Source organism: Nothoprocta perdicaria, unplaced genomic scaffold (genome assembly GCF_003342845.1).
Source record: "Nothoprocta perdicaria isolate Ctin4 unplaced genomic scaffold, notPer1 scaffold_120, whole genome shotgun sequence".
Classification (NCBI taxonomy): domain Eukaryota; kingdom Metazoa; phylum Chordata; class Aves; order Tinamiformes; family Tinamidae; genus Nothoprocta; species Nothoprocta perdicaria.
The window spans coordinates 2045468-2062027 of record NW_020454317.1 but is presented as its reverse complement, the minus strand read 5'-3'; the positions used below and the strand labels follow the sequence as shown (position 1 = coordinate 2062027).

The following is a 16560-nucleotide window of genomic DNA, read 5'->3' as shown; positions in this document are numbered from 1 at the left end:
GCTAAATCATAAATCAGGAAAGATTTCAAAGTGATAAATAGGTTTATCAATTTTGACTGCTCAATTGTTACTTGGAAGCAGCTAGCATAACTTGTTACGAACAGTGGGGAACCCATTTCATTGTGTAGTTCTCTCCATTCAAATGGAGTTTTCTCCCACTCTTGAAACTATAAAGAATCCAGGCCATCACCTATCTCTGACTTGCATTCCTAATGATTCCTAGAAGACTCCTTACTAATTCAAATCTCTTAATAGATGACACAGTTGAAATCGATTTGAAGCAGGCAATGTATCTTTTACAGCAGAGCCATTTGTCAAAAAGTTCAATAGATTACAGATACCAAGTTCTTCTTTACTATTCAAATGTACTTTCTTGAGCAACATAATAAAAGCAGAAAAATAGTTTCAATGTCTAGTAACTGTCATGAACTCCTCACAAGGAACTTTGAGGACAGATTATGGAATATAAAACTGCATGAACCATACCAAGGGGTAAATTTATTTTGTCCAAAGAGGGCTTCTCTACACATATTACTATTTTTTTTTTCTGCATCTGCTGATGTAATTTCTTTGACTATTATACCTTACTGAAAGAAGATGTACCTTCCTGTACTCAGTACCTGGAAGGCACTGAGCTGACAGAAATGATTTATTTGAAATCATACCTGCAATGTGCTGATAGGCAATTAAGTCTCTATTAGACTATTTGCCTCATTTCAATTTTGTTTCTCAGAATCTCTTCCCACCTATCCTGTCAAAAGAGCATCTGCTTATTTCAGCATCCTTCACTAGTGAATTCAAATTTGAAGACTAACCTAAATTACTAAGTGTCATATCCAAAAAGAACTCCATATAAAGTTTAGGTAGAGTCAAGGGAGTCTGTGAAACTTAAACTAGTAAGCCATTTTCATTAATTAACAAAGGCTTTGCCACCATGCACTCCAGAGAATTTTAAAAATGAATTTTATTGAAGTAGATTTTATGCCTTCTTCTGCCTCTCTGAGTTTCTGTCTAAACCCTCATTTTCATATAAACTAAAATGAGCCTGGGATGCTTTCAAGTATTCAGCATTATTCAGCAAACATATACTTTGCTCATGCGCTAAACATCTGCCTTTCTATTACTTCTCAAAGCAGCAGCACTGGAAAGATAAGCAGTCCCTCATGCGAGCAAATCTGTTTTGCCAATTAATTATACAGCTTAACCTGGTTAACACAAACTTTGAAATAAACATTTTAAATTGTCCTTTCTATGCATCTTGCTATAGAAACAATACGCAACTTGAGAGGCTACTTTACTTGGTTTAATCCCAGCTGTCGGAAAGAGAACTTTCTAAAGATATACAGCACATCGTACTTAAAATTGCAAGTACCTGAATATCATATTAAGGCAATGCACACAAGCAAATAGCCTAATTTAAACAAAAATAAGAAAATATATTACATAAAAATTAAGATTAATTTTTACTTTGGCTTTATTAAAGAACTCATGCAAGAGCTCTCACTATCTCCCATGCTTTCCCGAGCACCTAACTGCTAACAAGACAGGTTGATATAAGGGAAGGAAATACAAGATATGAGTATCTGGTAGTTCAAAAGATCAGGCCTTAGCATGGAGTTTTCCTAAGTGTAAGGGAGATTCTCTCTTATGCTCCTTCAACTACCTGTCCAATTATTACCTTTTAACTGAGGAAAGGGCTGAAATGCTAAGTGATTCCTTAATGGCTTCCTACAAAACCCAGTGCTCTTTCAAAGAGATGACAGGCCAGGTTGCTGTGATTTGTGAGCAGGAGGGGCAAATTAGTGCTCTGATCTAATCTATTTACATTTAAATGGTGTAAATCTGCCGAGCAAGTCTTTTCTATTATAGAAGCAAAATATTTTGCACTTCTAAGAATGAAATTACCTCCACTATTTCAGCCAAGTAGTTCCACATAATGAACCTTATAGGGCTGAATGATTTAGTCATGTTTTGTTAATATTATATGTGGCTAGGAAGAGAACCCAATCAGTGACAGAAGTTTAAAAGGTAGAGTTGTATTTAAGTTGAAAAAGAAAAGTAAGAAAAAATATTTAAGCAGCAAAGCTGTCTCATTAACACTTGTGTTGGCACAATCATTCTAGCTACATCTTGCCTGATTTTCCTCAGAACTGTTGGCAGCATAAAACTAGTAAATAGAACCCTTCTACCGTGGTCTAGCTTGCACCAGAGTTCTTTCGCACTTTTCAATGATTTTTGGTGATAAAGACTGATCTGTTGTTCTACTTGAAAGACATGTCTTATGATCTATTGTCTTTTATTAACCAATTATAGATACCCAGTATTTTTGAAGGCAATAAAACAGGAAGCAGAACTTCCTTTGGCTTATTAGACCAAACTTAATTACAAAAATTTACATTAGAAAACTTAACGATTACATTGCCACAGGTTAAATTGCAGTTTGCTTGGCTATATAAATATTTTAACAAAATCTGAATGGGAAAAATCATGGAATTTTATATCAAGTTGTGTGGATGCAGGAAATTCTATCATCTAAGCAGTAAAAAGATCAAGCATTGTTTTAAAGCTAGTATTAAGCAGATGGATAATTTTTAAAGATGTCAAATTCCTTTTCTAAAAAAATATCATTCCTGATTTTCAGTTTTATGTATGGTCATAGGTCAAATAATCATAATGAATATAAATACAATAATAATTCAGACAAAGAGTAATGTCTTTAGAATTCTAGATTTAGGATTAAGAAGAAAGTAACTATTTTGAAATGGAAAAGGAACAAATTGCACATAATTTGGTAACACATCAGAGTACATACACATGCTTCTCTCGATTTTTCAGTGGCATCATATGTTGTAATGCAAAAGCATGGCTGTATATCTTTATTTTGGGTAATGTTTTATACATGCTGGAGTGATGAGGAAAAAGAATGGTTTCTTATTTTTAGAAATAGAATAACTTTGCTACAGCAGAGGCTTAGAACAACTCCTCTGCTCATACACTTATGCTATGTGAGATAACTTGCATCCACACTGTGCTAGTATATAGGATACAGAATTAAGAATGATCTTTACCTCTCCAGAAGGACAGCTAAATCCAGGTAAACACTTTTTATTTAGTAGTGACATTTTCTTTAGGTGTCATTTGGCATTAATTTTAATATCTTTTTTTTGTCACTGCAATAACAATTGAAGAATAGATGCATGTAAAGATGTTCAAGTTCTGGGAATGTGCTTGGCAATGATGTTCTATTCTCTTGATGACTTGTGCTAGAGAGGCAATGGTGTGTTGCAGCAATTTACCAATTAGCAATTGTTTCAAAGTTCCCTGGCGATAAGCATTATGAGGTATCCAGATATTAAGCTGAGCAGGACAGATAGAAGCATGTGTAGCTTTTTCCTCAATCAGTTCTAGTAAAATCACCAAGATACAGAAAATCCTGGAATATCTTAGAATTACATATGGGGGAAATGGATGGCAGATCATCTGGAAATGCCAAGGATTTATGACCTGGAGTGGAATAGACTCCAAAAAAAATCATTGCAACCATAAATGATCCCTATTCAGCTAGCAGCAGTGCAAACTGAACTGGCTGTGAAGAGATCACGCTCACTAAAAGAAGATAGTTTGCATGACACTGCTGTTGTTCATCCTAGCATTTAGAAAATCAAAATACTGACATGGATGAATCTTGTCCAGAATTTTACACTGAAAATAATGAAAAGAATATTTCATGAGGGCTAAACAAACTTTGTAATAGTCAGGTCTTCCCACACCCAAAATATGATAAACTACTCTGAAATCAGATAGGTATTTGAGGGTGGCAGGCAGAATTATGCATTTTGACACATACTTTGCAAAGCACCTCAAAAACACAGGCAACTTCAGGAAACTTAGGAATACTTCTTTTCCATCTTTCCAAGTTTTGCATATTTCCCTCTACCAAAGGTAATCATGTAAGATGCAGGATTCAAGAAGTGACCTTTCACTGAAGCTCACACTACCATGTTCATTTTTGGTTCTGTGAGACCTGTGACCCTCTACAGAACAGGGTACAACATTTAGATGTCGTCTTCCAGGAAGGAGAACAGTCAATAAAGAAGCAGGAAAAGCAGGGCTAACCAATGAACATTTTGCTCTGCATTTGGAAAAACAACAGAGGGTCTGATTGCAGCACATCATTAATAAGCTTATCAAGCATCTCCAAAGCATGTATAGAAAGTTGCAAAATGGCCACTTTTAAAGCTAGACATACTAGAATTCATCAGACCTAGGTAAGGTAAATGTAATTTTTAAAACAGGTAGCTCAATCTTTTTAGATGACTAGCTGACTTTCACTAACTCTTACCACACAGGTAGTTGTAAAACCAGTCAAATAAAGTTACTGGTACATGAATGCTAAAAAAAGGGAATAACCAGAATATTTATATTATATATATATAATATATATTTACACACACATACTTTTTAAAAATACTAATAGTGTAAATATATATATATATTTACATAGACACTTTTTAAAAATACTGATAGTGTAATGCTGATTGCTGCAGAATATCTGAGGGTCTGATATTTTTTTCCCTAATATCCTAATGTAGGATTCTGGAACAACAAATAAAAGAAGGGAAAAATAACTATTAATTCTATAACTATTCAATTTTGTCCTTTCGTAAAAAAACAGAGCTAACACCCTACCTTTATCTGATAAAGTCAAAATTAACTTTCCCTGGGAAGAACACAATTCTAGCTGAAAAAAAAAAGTTGATATAATGAAAAATAGAATTCTGCAAGTATTTTTTGACTATTGATTTTGAGACAAGTATCCAAAGCTAAGAAAGCACTGTCAAAGACGAAAATTCATCAACTGGCAGGTCTCAAAATGGAGTAATATGTAAAGATTCATCACAAAAGGCGAGCTTCTTGTGAGGTCTGAAGCATATGACACCTATTTAAACATTTTATCAGTTATGATGGAGAGTCATTTTAAGATTTGCAGAAGACATAATAATAATGACACAAATTAGAAAGAATGTACTAGGAAACTCATTCATACAAAGTAATTTGGCTAACATAGCTAGAGTGGTGCAGTTAAGTAAAGCAACAGCTGAGACAGCTAATACAATCTTCCAGTTTGCACACTGTGAGCTCCTACACTAGGATGCATAGATTTTATGTTGTTTATATTTGATATGTACTGGAAAAAAAAATACCAAGTCCATTCCAGAGACCATAAAATAGCCTGAAGGAATTTAATACAAATTGCTAAATACACATAGAAAAGTTAAGTGGTAATTTGGACACACGGACACAATCTCAGAGTATCTAATGACCTAACTCTCATGGAAATCCTCTTCTAAATCTGAGGCCTAAGCCTGAACAGTGTAAACCTAAAAAGGGAGGTGTGTAACCACCAGGCATCAGCAGCATCTAGATTGAAAAGAACACAGCGAACACTTGAGTCAGCTTTATTGGAGATGAAGGGAGAAGGAATATCTCCCTTTCACAGTTCGGCATCTCCCAGGGCTGAGCTCAAGTTTGGAAAGTGAAACAGTTTCATATTTGGTAAGAGGAGAACATCTTCATCACACATTACTACCTTAATAGAACACATGCAAAACAAACAGGTATATGAATGATAAAAGGTACACACCTTCCATATATGGAATGCATATATTGTATTCAAACATACTGCAGTTTTAAGTGTTTTCTATTGGGGGAAAAAAAAATGTAGAAGATAATTTCATCTGATTTATTATGAAATCTGATATTTTACAAGGAACTTAACATTTTCACTCCTGTATACAAGATTTCCTGCCAACACTGTCATCTTTATGAGGGGCTCAGCCAATGACATCAAATTAAGTGCTGAACACACAATTCAGTGTAACGCAGTTAGAAATCAGAACTCCTACTTTTTGAAAATTGATTTATTTTGTGAACCTGATCAAGTCACTTCAGAAACAGACTTTGGAAAGCTGTCATGTATATACCAAAACAACCTGCCCTTATACTCTCCAAACTAAACTAAAAAAAAAAATCCTCAGGAAAAAAAGGAAGAAAACTACAGACATGCGAAGAGGGATACAAAATGCAGCATAGTAAGATGTTTAAAAACTGATAGGCAATAATTTAAAATACACAAAAGAAAATATTTTAAAAAGACATATTAGCTTGCAATGTATCAAGAAGCTAAAGTTGCTCAACTTAAAGCAGGCCCTGTAGACTGCTGCACAAAACTTTAACAATAATACATGGGCATTTCAGTAGAGGCTATGTGCAAGACAACCAGAGACTCTGTTCAGTGCTACCTCTTTACTTGTGTGATTGTAATCATTTGTAATCATTGTTAATCATTGTAATAATGATAAACAAACTGCAAATGTGTGTTAAGTGAATACTCAGTACCAAACTTTTCCTGAAAGAGGCAGGATCTTAACGCTTGTAGCAACGTGGCCAGTCTTTTAATTCGCTACAGCCAGACCGGAAACCAAGTCCAAGCAACAGGCATTTTATATTCATTGTTTAAATAGGAGACAGTAAAAGAAATGCCTTTGAGGAGTAAAGTAAGCAGCTAATGAGATACAGCACTGACAGATGGAATTTAATAAGTATTCACTTCACAAGGAAAACTGCTCTTAGTAATTAAATACAGGTATCATGCAAGGCCTCTGCTTAGAGCCAGACATCAAAATCATTCTGACAGTAGGATGCTTTACATCCCAAGAAATGTAAAGGTGACTTTGCCTGGAAGGCTATTCTTAAATGAAGAAGGTTAATAGCATAACATTCATAGTCACATCAATTCCAAAGGGACTTGTTCAGATAGTAATCTGGCATTAGTGAAAAACAGACTGTAACTAAAAAGACCTGCTATGAAGTTCGACAAAACCTGAGACATATAAAAAGTTTATTAAGCATTGCAGAACTGAAATACAAAATAGGATCTCTTTAGAGGGATGTAAAATTCTTTTTGCTACAGGGCCATAAAATTCTACCTAGGAAAATTTTAAACAATCTTCTAATTAATCATAGGACTTTATAACCTCTCATAAGCTATAAGTAAAACATTAACAAGGATGGGGGGAAGGAAATCTTCTTTATACTAAACCTGATTTCCAGTCCTAACATATCTCTCTGGATAAATCACGTTACGACTTTGTAAGGGATACTAGCACATACGGATGGTGTTCTAGAGTTGCAGTCCATAAATGAAAGAGAGTGTAAGTCTATAACTTACTGTTATTTCTGCTATTTTCTGGGCAAGCAGTTCATTTATTTATCTGTAATTTGTGGGAATACTAATCAATCACATAATGTATTCTTAACATAATAAATCCCACATCCCTGAAGAGATACCTTGATCTTCACTTAATTATAGCAGTCCAAATACAGCTGTGAAGGCATCAAAAGAAGAAAGGAGTGGGTTTTTTTCAATACATCTTTAGTGTATTGCTAAATGGAGCAAATTTGCATTTACTCAGATATAACATAATTATACTGCTGTATTTCACTCTGTGTAAAAGAGTAATGACTGGACAATACAGGTTTCAACCTACCTCATGGTACATGGGTACATCCTTAACTTTTTTTCCCTTTTGATTTCCAGCTTCCATGATCTACAGGAAAAGAAAGTTGAGTGTTTTTTTAAAAAATAAATAAATAATTTTACTTTTGTGTAAACTCCACATTCACACTTCAAAATGCTGAGGAATCATCTCAAGATATCCTCTGTAGCTTAAGAGAGAAGCTTTGATCATTAGTACCTTAAAGAAAGTCTACACTAAACCAAAGTATTTATGGGAAGACCACCAGCTTACACAGGTAGCTTTTCTGCTTCCATTTGTAACTCTTAAAATCAGTGTAATTTTTATAGCTTCCAACAGTGCTATTCTATTATTTTATGTACATATATATACACACAGACATATATACAAACACACACACACATATACATACATGTGATTTGAAGTTACCACTTACCAAAAAAGCATTGCATATCATCATTGCATATCATCAAAAACAGAACTGTTATCTAGTGTTTGGCTTGTTTCTAAATGCTGAGGGTTTTTTTGTTTGTTTTATTTTTTATAATACCTGTTTGATAATGTCTTCCTGTCTTATCACACTGAAGAGCTTCCGCTGTGGCACCTGCACAGCAAGAGACAGGGCCTTTATGTGTATTTCATCTTCAATTTTGCTCCCAACAACAAAAGCAATGCTAGGTTTCCACACATCCTATTTCCAAAATAAAACATTTAGTGTGTTAAAATACAAGCAAACAAAAACATTTTTGTGTAGTTTCAAGGAGTCAACCCGTAGAGATCATTAGTCTCCTAAGGCATAATTAATATCACCATACTTATTACATCAACATAACCTCTAGACAACCTGAAAAAGCATGTTGTCATTTGTCTCAATTGCTTCCACCATCAGATGGCAGCATTATGCTGTGGAAAACAAAAAAACGAGTAACATATAAATCTTCCAGGCAGATGTTCACCCATGTATTTGAAGATTCGACAGTTTTTTTTTTTTTTTTTTGATAGCAAAGATAAAGAAAGAAAAGACAATGGTATGAATACATATATTTAGATTTATACTTCTTGTTTGCTCATCAATTTCATTTCCGTTATCTAGGGAATTAGAAAATTTTGCAATACTACTTTCTGAAAATTTCAGCATTATTTCACTATTTTCAAAATAGACTGCATACCCATGGCTCTTACCTGCTTTCATTTAAATATTCTGAACTAAGAAAATATATATTACTGGCAAGTTATATTTCACTAAAATATAATCAGACAGAAAACTCTAGCAGATTGCACACACTTCCAGTAAAATACACATATAGTATCATGGACAAAGAAAAGCAAGAAACAAACAAACCACTGCTTTCACCATTAAAGAAATGTAGAATAAAAACATATTGTAACATTGCTTTAGTGATATACATTCATTATTCAAAGCAGCTTCATTTCAGAAACTTCTGTTATATAAATATATTCCTGTTGTCTTCTCAATTTCTTTCACCTTAGCCTATCAGAATCCCTTGTAACCTTTCATAACATGAGTGCATATCTCCAGTACAGCTATGCGTCTCCCTAGAGTCTTCTCTATCAGCATCAATGGTACCTAAACTAGAAATATCCTCCAGTTTTTGCACTTTCCACTCTTCACAAATCATCAAAAATATTTTCCTTTGCATATCTGCATCTGTAATATGCAAGGTCAGCAGTGAAGGTAAACACTGAAAGTTTCAGTAAAACCAAGCTAGTCCCAGGAAAATGTTAGGTTACTAGGACCAGACTAAGAAGAATCACGTCAGCCAATGTGTGTAGTGGTAAGGAGAGACTTTAAAGACAGGCTTTGACAGGATAGTCCTTTAGCATTTGGATGTAAATATTTTTACATGCATATAACACATAAAATATATAGACATCTTTCTGCTGAAGAGAGGAATAAAACATGAATGATGGCAGAGCAAGGGAAAAGAGCTTAAAAAGTAGTTAGACATAAGCAACAGGATTAATATTGTCTTGTTTCAGAATCATTATTTCCGTCTTCATTTGTTCCTCTTCCTTCTCTCAGATGGAGAAAAACATCTTACTTTAAATGCTTGTATTTTGACTAATAGAGGAAGAGAGAGACTTCTAATGTTGCATTGAGAGGAATGGCTTACAATAACATAAGGTAACAAATCATAACTTCACATGAAAATGGCACAATTTGATTACACATTGTGACATCACACATTTTTTCTTTTACCTACTAGATATTCATAGAAACAGAACAGTGGGAAAGGCCACACAAATCCCTAAGTGCAGTCTTCTGAAACGTCATTGTCTGACAGATCCCAGCTTTCTCCATGCTCAGATTCCTTGTCCAAGCTGCTATTCTCTAGTCCCTCTCATATTCAGATTTATATTTGAGTAATAAGAAATTCTCCTTCAGAATACTTATGCATTCCCTGGGAATAAAAGCAAAGTTTTTTTGTTTCGTTTTGTTTTTTGATTTCCCACTGCCACAGCTGCCTGTAGCATCAAAGCAAAACATCAGGATCAGGAGCCCTGCTTGTGAAAAATTAACTTTTAAAAAAACTTACATCCAAAAACAAACACTCTCAGAGGTTCAGCAAAAGACAGCCGCTTGACATCAGTGTGTCATTTCTATCTTCCCCCTGTCAATTGCTTATTTCAAAGAAACAAGCTGCTAGAATAGATACAACAATATTTATAATAACTACATAGTCATTTTACTGTATAACTGTATATGAATATATTATTAATATGTTGTCCAGACTTAACAGTCAGTTAATAGCAAGTCCTCTTTTTCCATTGACCCATCATTTTTCAGAAAAGCTGAGTATCCAAAACAGCAACTGAAGTCTATGAGAATACTGAATGTGTAGCATTAATATATTGTTTACAGAGTTTTACTACCTTTTTTCTAAACTTAAAAATTTATTATTTTGTTATATTGTCCTTATCAATACCGTAACATTACCCTTAATATTCAAGGCACTGAAAGGACAGAAAAAAAACAGCCTGCTTCCATAGCTAAAAATATATGTAAAATACAATAACATAAAAATAAGAAGGAAAACAAGAATATTTATTGTAAAAATACCTTCTCTCTCAATATAAAACTGTTCCTCCACTTTTCTTAATTATTTCAGTTATTATTGTAGAAGTGGGACTTGAGATAGGATCTGAAGGAGGACAAATATTTTACATTAGGGCTACCTTAAATGAGGTTCCTATCTCAAAAGAGAGCAGAAACTGTAACAAATACTGAAAAAGCATGGAAATGGCCTATAGAGAAAGGAGATAGCTGAGAAAAGATTGATGCTGCAAACATTGGTAAATTAACACATGTGCTTGGACCTCCCTGTAATTCCTAACTTGAAGGCATCAAATTAAAATTGTCATAAACAGCACTATTTCCCCATTTGAAAACTCCTGAGCATGTCAAGAGCTGAAACATATGGAAACCTCCCTCAATGTCAGAAATAACCATCTATGGGCAAGTTGGTGCATCCCTCAGAAGATGAAACTCCAGTTCTAATTTCTCTGCGAGCTCCGCATAAACAGCGGGTCATTTTCTAAAGTCACACCTTTACATGGCTGTCCTTTTCCTAATTTAATTCTCAAGCCTTCGTCATATCCCCATGTAATTTGACTTTTTTTTTTTCAAACCAGTAAAACATTTTGATTCTGATACATGTAGTCTATATTTCCTATTTGTCATAGTAGTACTGAAATAACAGCAGTATTTAAAAAACAAAAAACCAGATCTTGTGTTCTCTGCTTAAGCTCCTAGAGACAAGAGGACAGCTGTTCTAGAGAAAACATTTGCTAAAGGGAGGTAAGAGAGGTTAAAAAATGTGGCTACTTTTGCAGTACTAGTTTCTAGATTTTTTTTTTTTTTTTTTTGATGAGAAAAGCTCCTCAAATCGTCTCAACATCCCTTTTTAAGTAGTATAACTATCTGTCATTTTGCAGTGTCACTTAATCTTGTGGAATTTTATGGGTTTTTTTTTTTTTTTTCCTCCCCCTCTCCTTATGGTCACAGTTAATAGGTTCATTACACCGCAATTTTAACCTGAAGTGTAAGGGTTGAAAAAACAAAATTTTGAAAGCAAAAACCCCAAACAGTTGAGCATCAAAAGGCAAGTGTCTTGATTTTTAAGTGATGTCTCAGAAATAGTGAGCTTTAGTAGTGATTTATGAACACTTAAGACAACACCACTTCCGGCATTCTTTGCTTTCAACATTCAGAGAGCTTTTAAAGCAGTAAATACAGCAGGCGTTACTGGGAAAAGATTACTCATGAGACATTTCTGTAGTGCCAAGGAGGAAGCTACCGTGTAGGGTACCACTGCCGAGAAAACGCCAAATCCACTTCCCTTCCGTGCTGATGGAATACTACCACTGCTCACACTACCACTGGGTTCTGGTTTTGAGGACCTAAGCCTCTGCTATTTGTGCAGGTTACAGAACATCCAAATTCAACTGAATGTCAATTCTTTTCCAGAGATAAAGGACTACAAGTAGTAATCAAAAGCACAATCCCCTTCTTAGAGCATTTTTAACAGTTTTACGAGGCTTCGTTCTTATCTGATTTTCAGACCCTAAAATGGCAATATAGAAGCAAAATCATAGGCAAAAGTGGACTCCGGTTCCTGTTGCTACTACAACAGTAACTGATAAGGATATATAAAACCTAATAATTTCAATTGCTAGGGCAGCAAATGTTGCCTTTTAAGTATCACACAAAGTTTAAAACTAAGCATCTTAAATTATGTTTTGCAATTTAATTCTCCATTGAATCCAATCAAAATATTTTGATGAACCTCTGAAGGATAACACAACTTGTAGTTCCATAGCACATCAGAAACAAGCAAAAAAGGATAAAATATTACGTATAAAAAGACAAACCAAAATGCAAAGCACTGTCAAATCCGTATGTGTTCTGTACATATTTTTGAGTAGTCTCTTTGCCAGTTTTCACAGTGTATTTAGTAAACGTAATTATTTGTTTAATAAATACTATTTAAACCGTATTTTAGTTAGCATGCCTGCCCATAAAATATTAACACCACTGGAAAAATAACTCCTTTTCAAACATCAGCCCAATAAAATTCTGTAAGTCATAAACACACATTAAAATGCTTGGCCTAAAAGGAAAGAATATTCTCTATTTGAAAAAGTCAAAGATTTCAAAGTATATTATATATAAATTAAGAAGAGAGAAATGTATTTAATTCACTGCATTCCTGTTATCTCTCAAATAATTTAAGATTCATAGAACATATGACATACAATGCTGAGGAGCAGCAAGAAATAATTTGAGAAGCGTGTCTTGTAGCAACTACAATTAAAGTTGCTCAACACTCTCAGTTTTCAGTTCTGACCATTAAATATTTGGGCTTAACTCTTCTACACTACAGGGAGAAAGGAAGGAGGGAGCACGGGAGAAGAAGATGGTATGGTTGCTATTTGTCAGAATGATGTGAGATTAAAAAAAAAAAAAAGTAACTTTTGCACTTTGTATAACTTTGTATATACTTTATATAACTTTTATACTTTTATATAACTTGATGATTAAGTAATTGAGATATTCAATCCCCTCCATATTGAAGAAGAAGGATATGGCAGCACAGACACATTTTTGTCAAGGATGTGCTTTTACTGTTTACATAAAATTTGGCTATGCTGGAGAAGTCTCAACTCACGATTTGCTAGCATTTGACAGGCACTAAAAAAAAAAAAAAAAAAAAAAAAAAAAGGAGAAGGAGGGGAAAAAAAGCCCAGCACTCACAGCCAGAAAGAAAGAAGAAAGGGTAGAATTTAGCCAGAATGTAAAATGGACAGACAATACCAACTTAAGGAATCTTAAATCACCTCCTTAATTATGGGTATTATGATAATCCTTAATTAGACGATCTCACATTTTTCTCCTATGCAATTCCTGCCCCATTCAGCAAACATTTCTTTCCATCTGCCTCAATGGGTGGTCCTGAATAAGCCTAATTTTGCCATCTGCTAAGTTCAGTTCAACCTTTTAAAATATTTCAGTATAATTATTTGTATTAAAAAATATAATAAGCTGTACATAAAAGCGGTAGGAAAAAAAAAAAAAACAGAGCACTTTCTGCAGCAAATTCTCTGGACAACATCCACAACCATAATAAACACCCCTATAAAACACTGCTAATTGGCATCTTACTAATAAGCTCCGCAAAAAGGCTGGGAACTGCCTTGGAGAGCGAACCTCCACCCCTCCTCACACTTTAGGGTGATTCTCCTAGGGCTGGGATGAGATTCACAGAGAAGAAAGAGCTCAGGTGTCCCTAGACTCTACTGAATAGGGATATTCTAAGGGGGAAACGGGAAACATTAGCCTCAGCTGAGCAGCGCTAAAAATAAACAAACAAACAAAGTAATAAAAAAGTGATTTTGTTTGGTTAAATTTGTGCTATAAGGCTCCTACCAAATCTAAGGAGAAAGGTAGGACATAAGGGACTTTTGACATCTGTGGTGTGCTTGGTAAATGGATTAGCCATTTCTAAAGCTGCAGTCTAAATGCAGAAGTCCTCACTCTTTCCTAGTAGCTGCAGGTACTAAGACAGAAAGTGGGGAGGGAGGCACAATAGGAACCCAACAAACAAGGGGACCATTGAAGTCTTTTGTTTTGCTTCCAGAATTGGTGCTAGATAAATATTATTATTTGCTAAACTACTAACCTGTTTTGAAACCAAACTTTTTCTTGCAAGTTAAGATTTATTAAAATTACATTGCTTACACAGGACCTAGAAAATTAAATATACTTTTAGATCCTCACATTTTTTAAAAAAAAAAAAAAAAACAAAAATCACGTTTTCACTACACACACTCAGGGAGGAAAATTATAGTTTCACATTTTCAACACTACAGTTAATGCTGTGTCAGCACCTCCATCAGACCTCGTTGTTCAGCAGTTTATAAAAAACTGACCCCGAGCCAAAACTTGGCATTCAACGTCTCAAAAAGCATCAAGAAGGGGAACGAAAAGCAAAGGGCGAATCTGGCCGCTTTTCAGCTCTTCAAAGCACCTGAGCGGGAGGTTTATTTCTGTGTGCGGCCCCTTCCCCCCGCCCTGCACTGCGGCCCGCGGCCCGGCCCACACGCTCGCTGCCTCCCGGCAGTCCCGCTGCCGCCTTCACCTCTTCGAGGCGGGCGGACACGAGCGCGGTCTCCCAGCCGCTGCCCGCGGGCCCTGCAGCAGAGCCGCCGCCGCCGCCGGTCTTGGGCCGCTTGGGGCCCATGGCGCCGCCGCCGCCGCCTCGCTCTCTCCTGCGGGTAGCCCCAACGCGGTCGCCGTGGCAACCTGGCGCCCGCGGGGCCACGCCTTCCAGGCACGCCCGCCACGCCGTCGTCATGGCAACCGGGGAGGCATGGCGGGCAGGAGGCGCCGCGGGGAGCGGGACCCGCCCGGGCGGCGCTGCGGGCAGCAGCAACCGTCACGGGAGCAGCAGCCATTTGGCGGCCTCTGTCTTGGTGCTGCCCAGCGGTGAAGGGGCCCGTGTGTTTTCGGGTCCTCCCGTTGCGGACATTTGTGACTGTCGTGGAAAAGATTGGGGGTTGGCCGGCGCAGTTGCTGCCACCTGGGATGCCCTGGGATCCTGCTGCAGTGCAGCGGAGCCCTCTGAGGTGGCAGCTTCACTGTGACCATGTGGAGGTGATGCTGGCCTCTCTTGGGGAATGGTGAGGGCCTCCTGTTGCCTTGTGCTGCAACCAGCGAATTTCCATCCCTCACGTGGCTGCTGAAAGCCAGCTGCCTTGGCATGCCGGGGAAGGCAAGCGAGCAAAGCGAGCTCATGCGTCAGTGCTGGAGCGTGAGCCCCGCACGGCCGCCAGCCGCATGGCGCCGGGGTGGGCGGCGCAGGTGTGGGCAGCAGAGCCTGCTCCCAGGCCCGAGCTGCGCACCAAGCGCTACCATATGTTGCTGTGCCGTGCCCAGAAAGGGAGAGGGAGGCACAGTTGGGAGAAAGCAGGAGAGCTGCCAAGATAAAGAATTCATTACAGAGGAGTCATGTTGTGATCTCACTAGAGACGAGTGAAATATTCTGTGTGATTTAACATTTGGTGAAAATATCCCAAACCACATGCTGCCCTCCCCCCATCCCATTACACCAACAAGGGTTGCTCTGGGCCTCCAAATCTGTATTTTAATTTCATAGTAGTCTTATAGCCACACTGCGTGCAGTGCATTATTACTTTAGTCTAAACTTCGTTCTAGGATACTGACGCAGTGTGTATCCTTTAATTACAAACTTTAATTACACCTTTGATTACAAACTCTTAGTGCAGAAGCAGAAATTTACATTCATATTGGACATGAGACAAACTTTCTTTTATCATTTTATTATGTTGCAGAATATCTTCCATGGCTTTGCAGACAAGGATGTAGTTTATAAAAAAGGGAAAGCTCTACAGTAAATTTGCCAACATCCATAAATGTTCTTCCCTCTCTCAATTCCTTGGCTGATGTCCATTTTTTCTCATTTTGAGGCTTTCGTTTGTTGTTCAGAAAAAAGTCTTCAGTTCTTCATAGAAGTAGGGAGTGTGATGTTGCCGCTATGCCCTTGCGCTTCATTAAGTCTTGGGTATACAGCATGTGTCTGCTGATGTCCATTGAGAGTATGGGGTGGGAAGACTAGCAGTTGATGTGGTGTAAAGCAGTACAGGTATGTGCATATAATTTGCTCCTGCTGCCCAAGTTGCCATACCCTTATTGCGAAGTGTGCTGCTTAATTTCTGTAGCTCTGTCTTCAGTGCTGGATATGAGCTTCAGGATGACTCAGGAGAGAGGGCTATGTATCCTGTTCCTTAGGGTATGGCTAGACATGTGCTGTACCATGATGTTAACAGGAGAAGAGGACTGCTTAATAGCACTAGCCATTGTGCCTACACCTTCATCTGTATGTTCTGGTTTATTAGGAATGTTAGAAAACATCAATCACTCTGCAGTCTCTGATGTCAGCCTACAAATAGCTCTCATAATATGAACAATAGCTCAGAGAAT

At 36.9% G+C, this 16560-nt stretch overlaps 1 protein-coding gene across 1 annotated transcript in view; it reads right to left on the bottom strand.

Moving 5' to 3' along the window:
- The window catches only part of SPAG17 (sperm associated antigen 17), a 97198-nt gene extending 82284 nt beyond the window's left edge, over positions 1-14914 (bottom strand). Inside the window, 3 exon segments of the mRNA XM_026054285.1 lie at positions 7551-7610; positions 8089-8229; positions 14588-14914. Coding sequence (XP_025910070.1) covers positions 7551-7610; positions 8089-8229; positions 14588-14914 — 528 coding nt within the window.
- Between the last annotated feature and the right edge of the window lie 1646 nt (positions 14915-16560).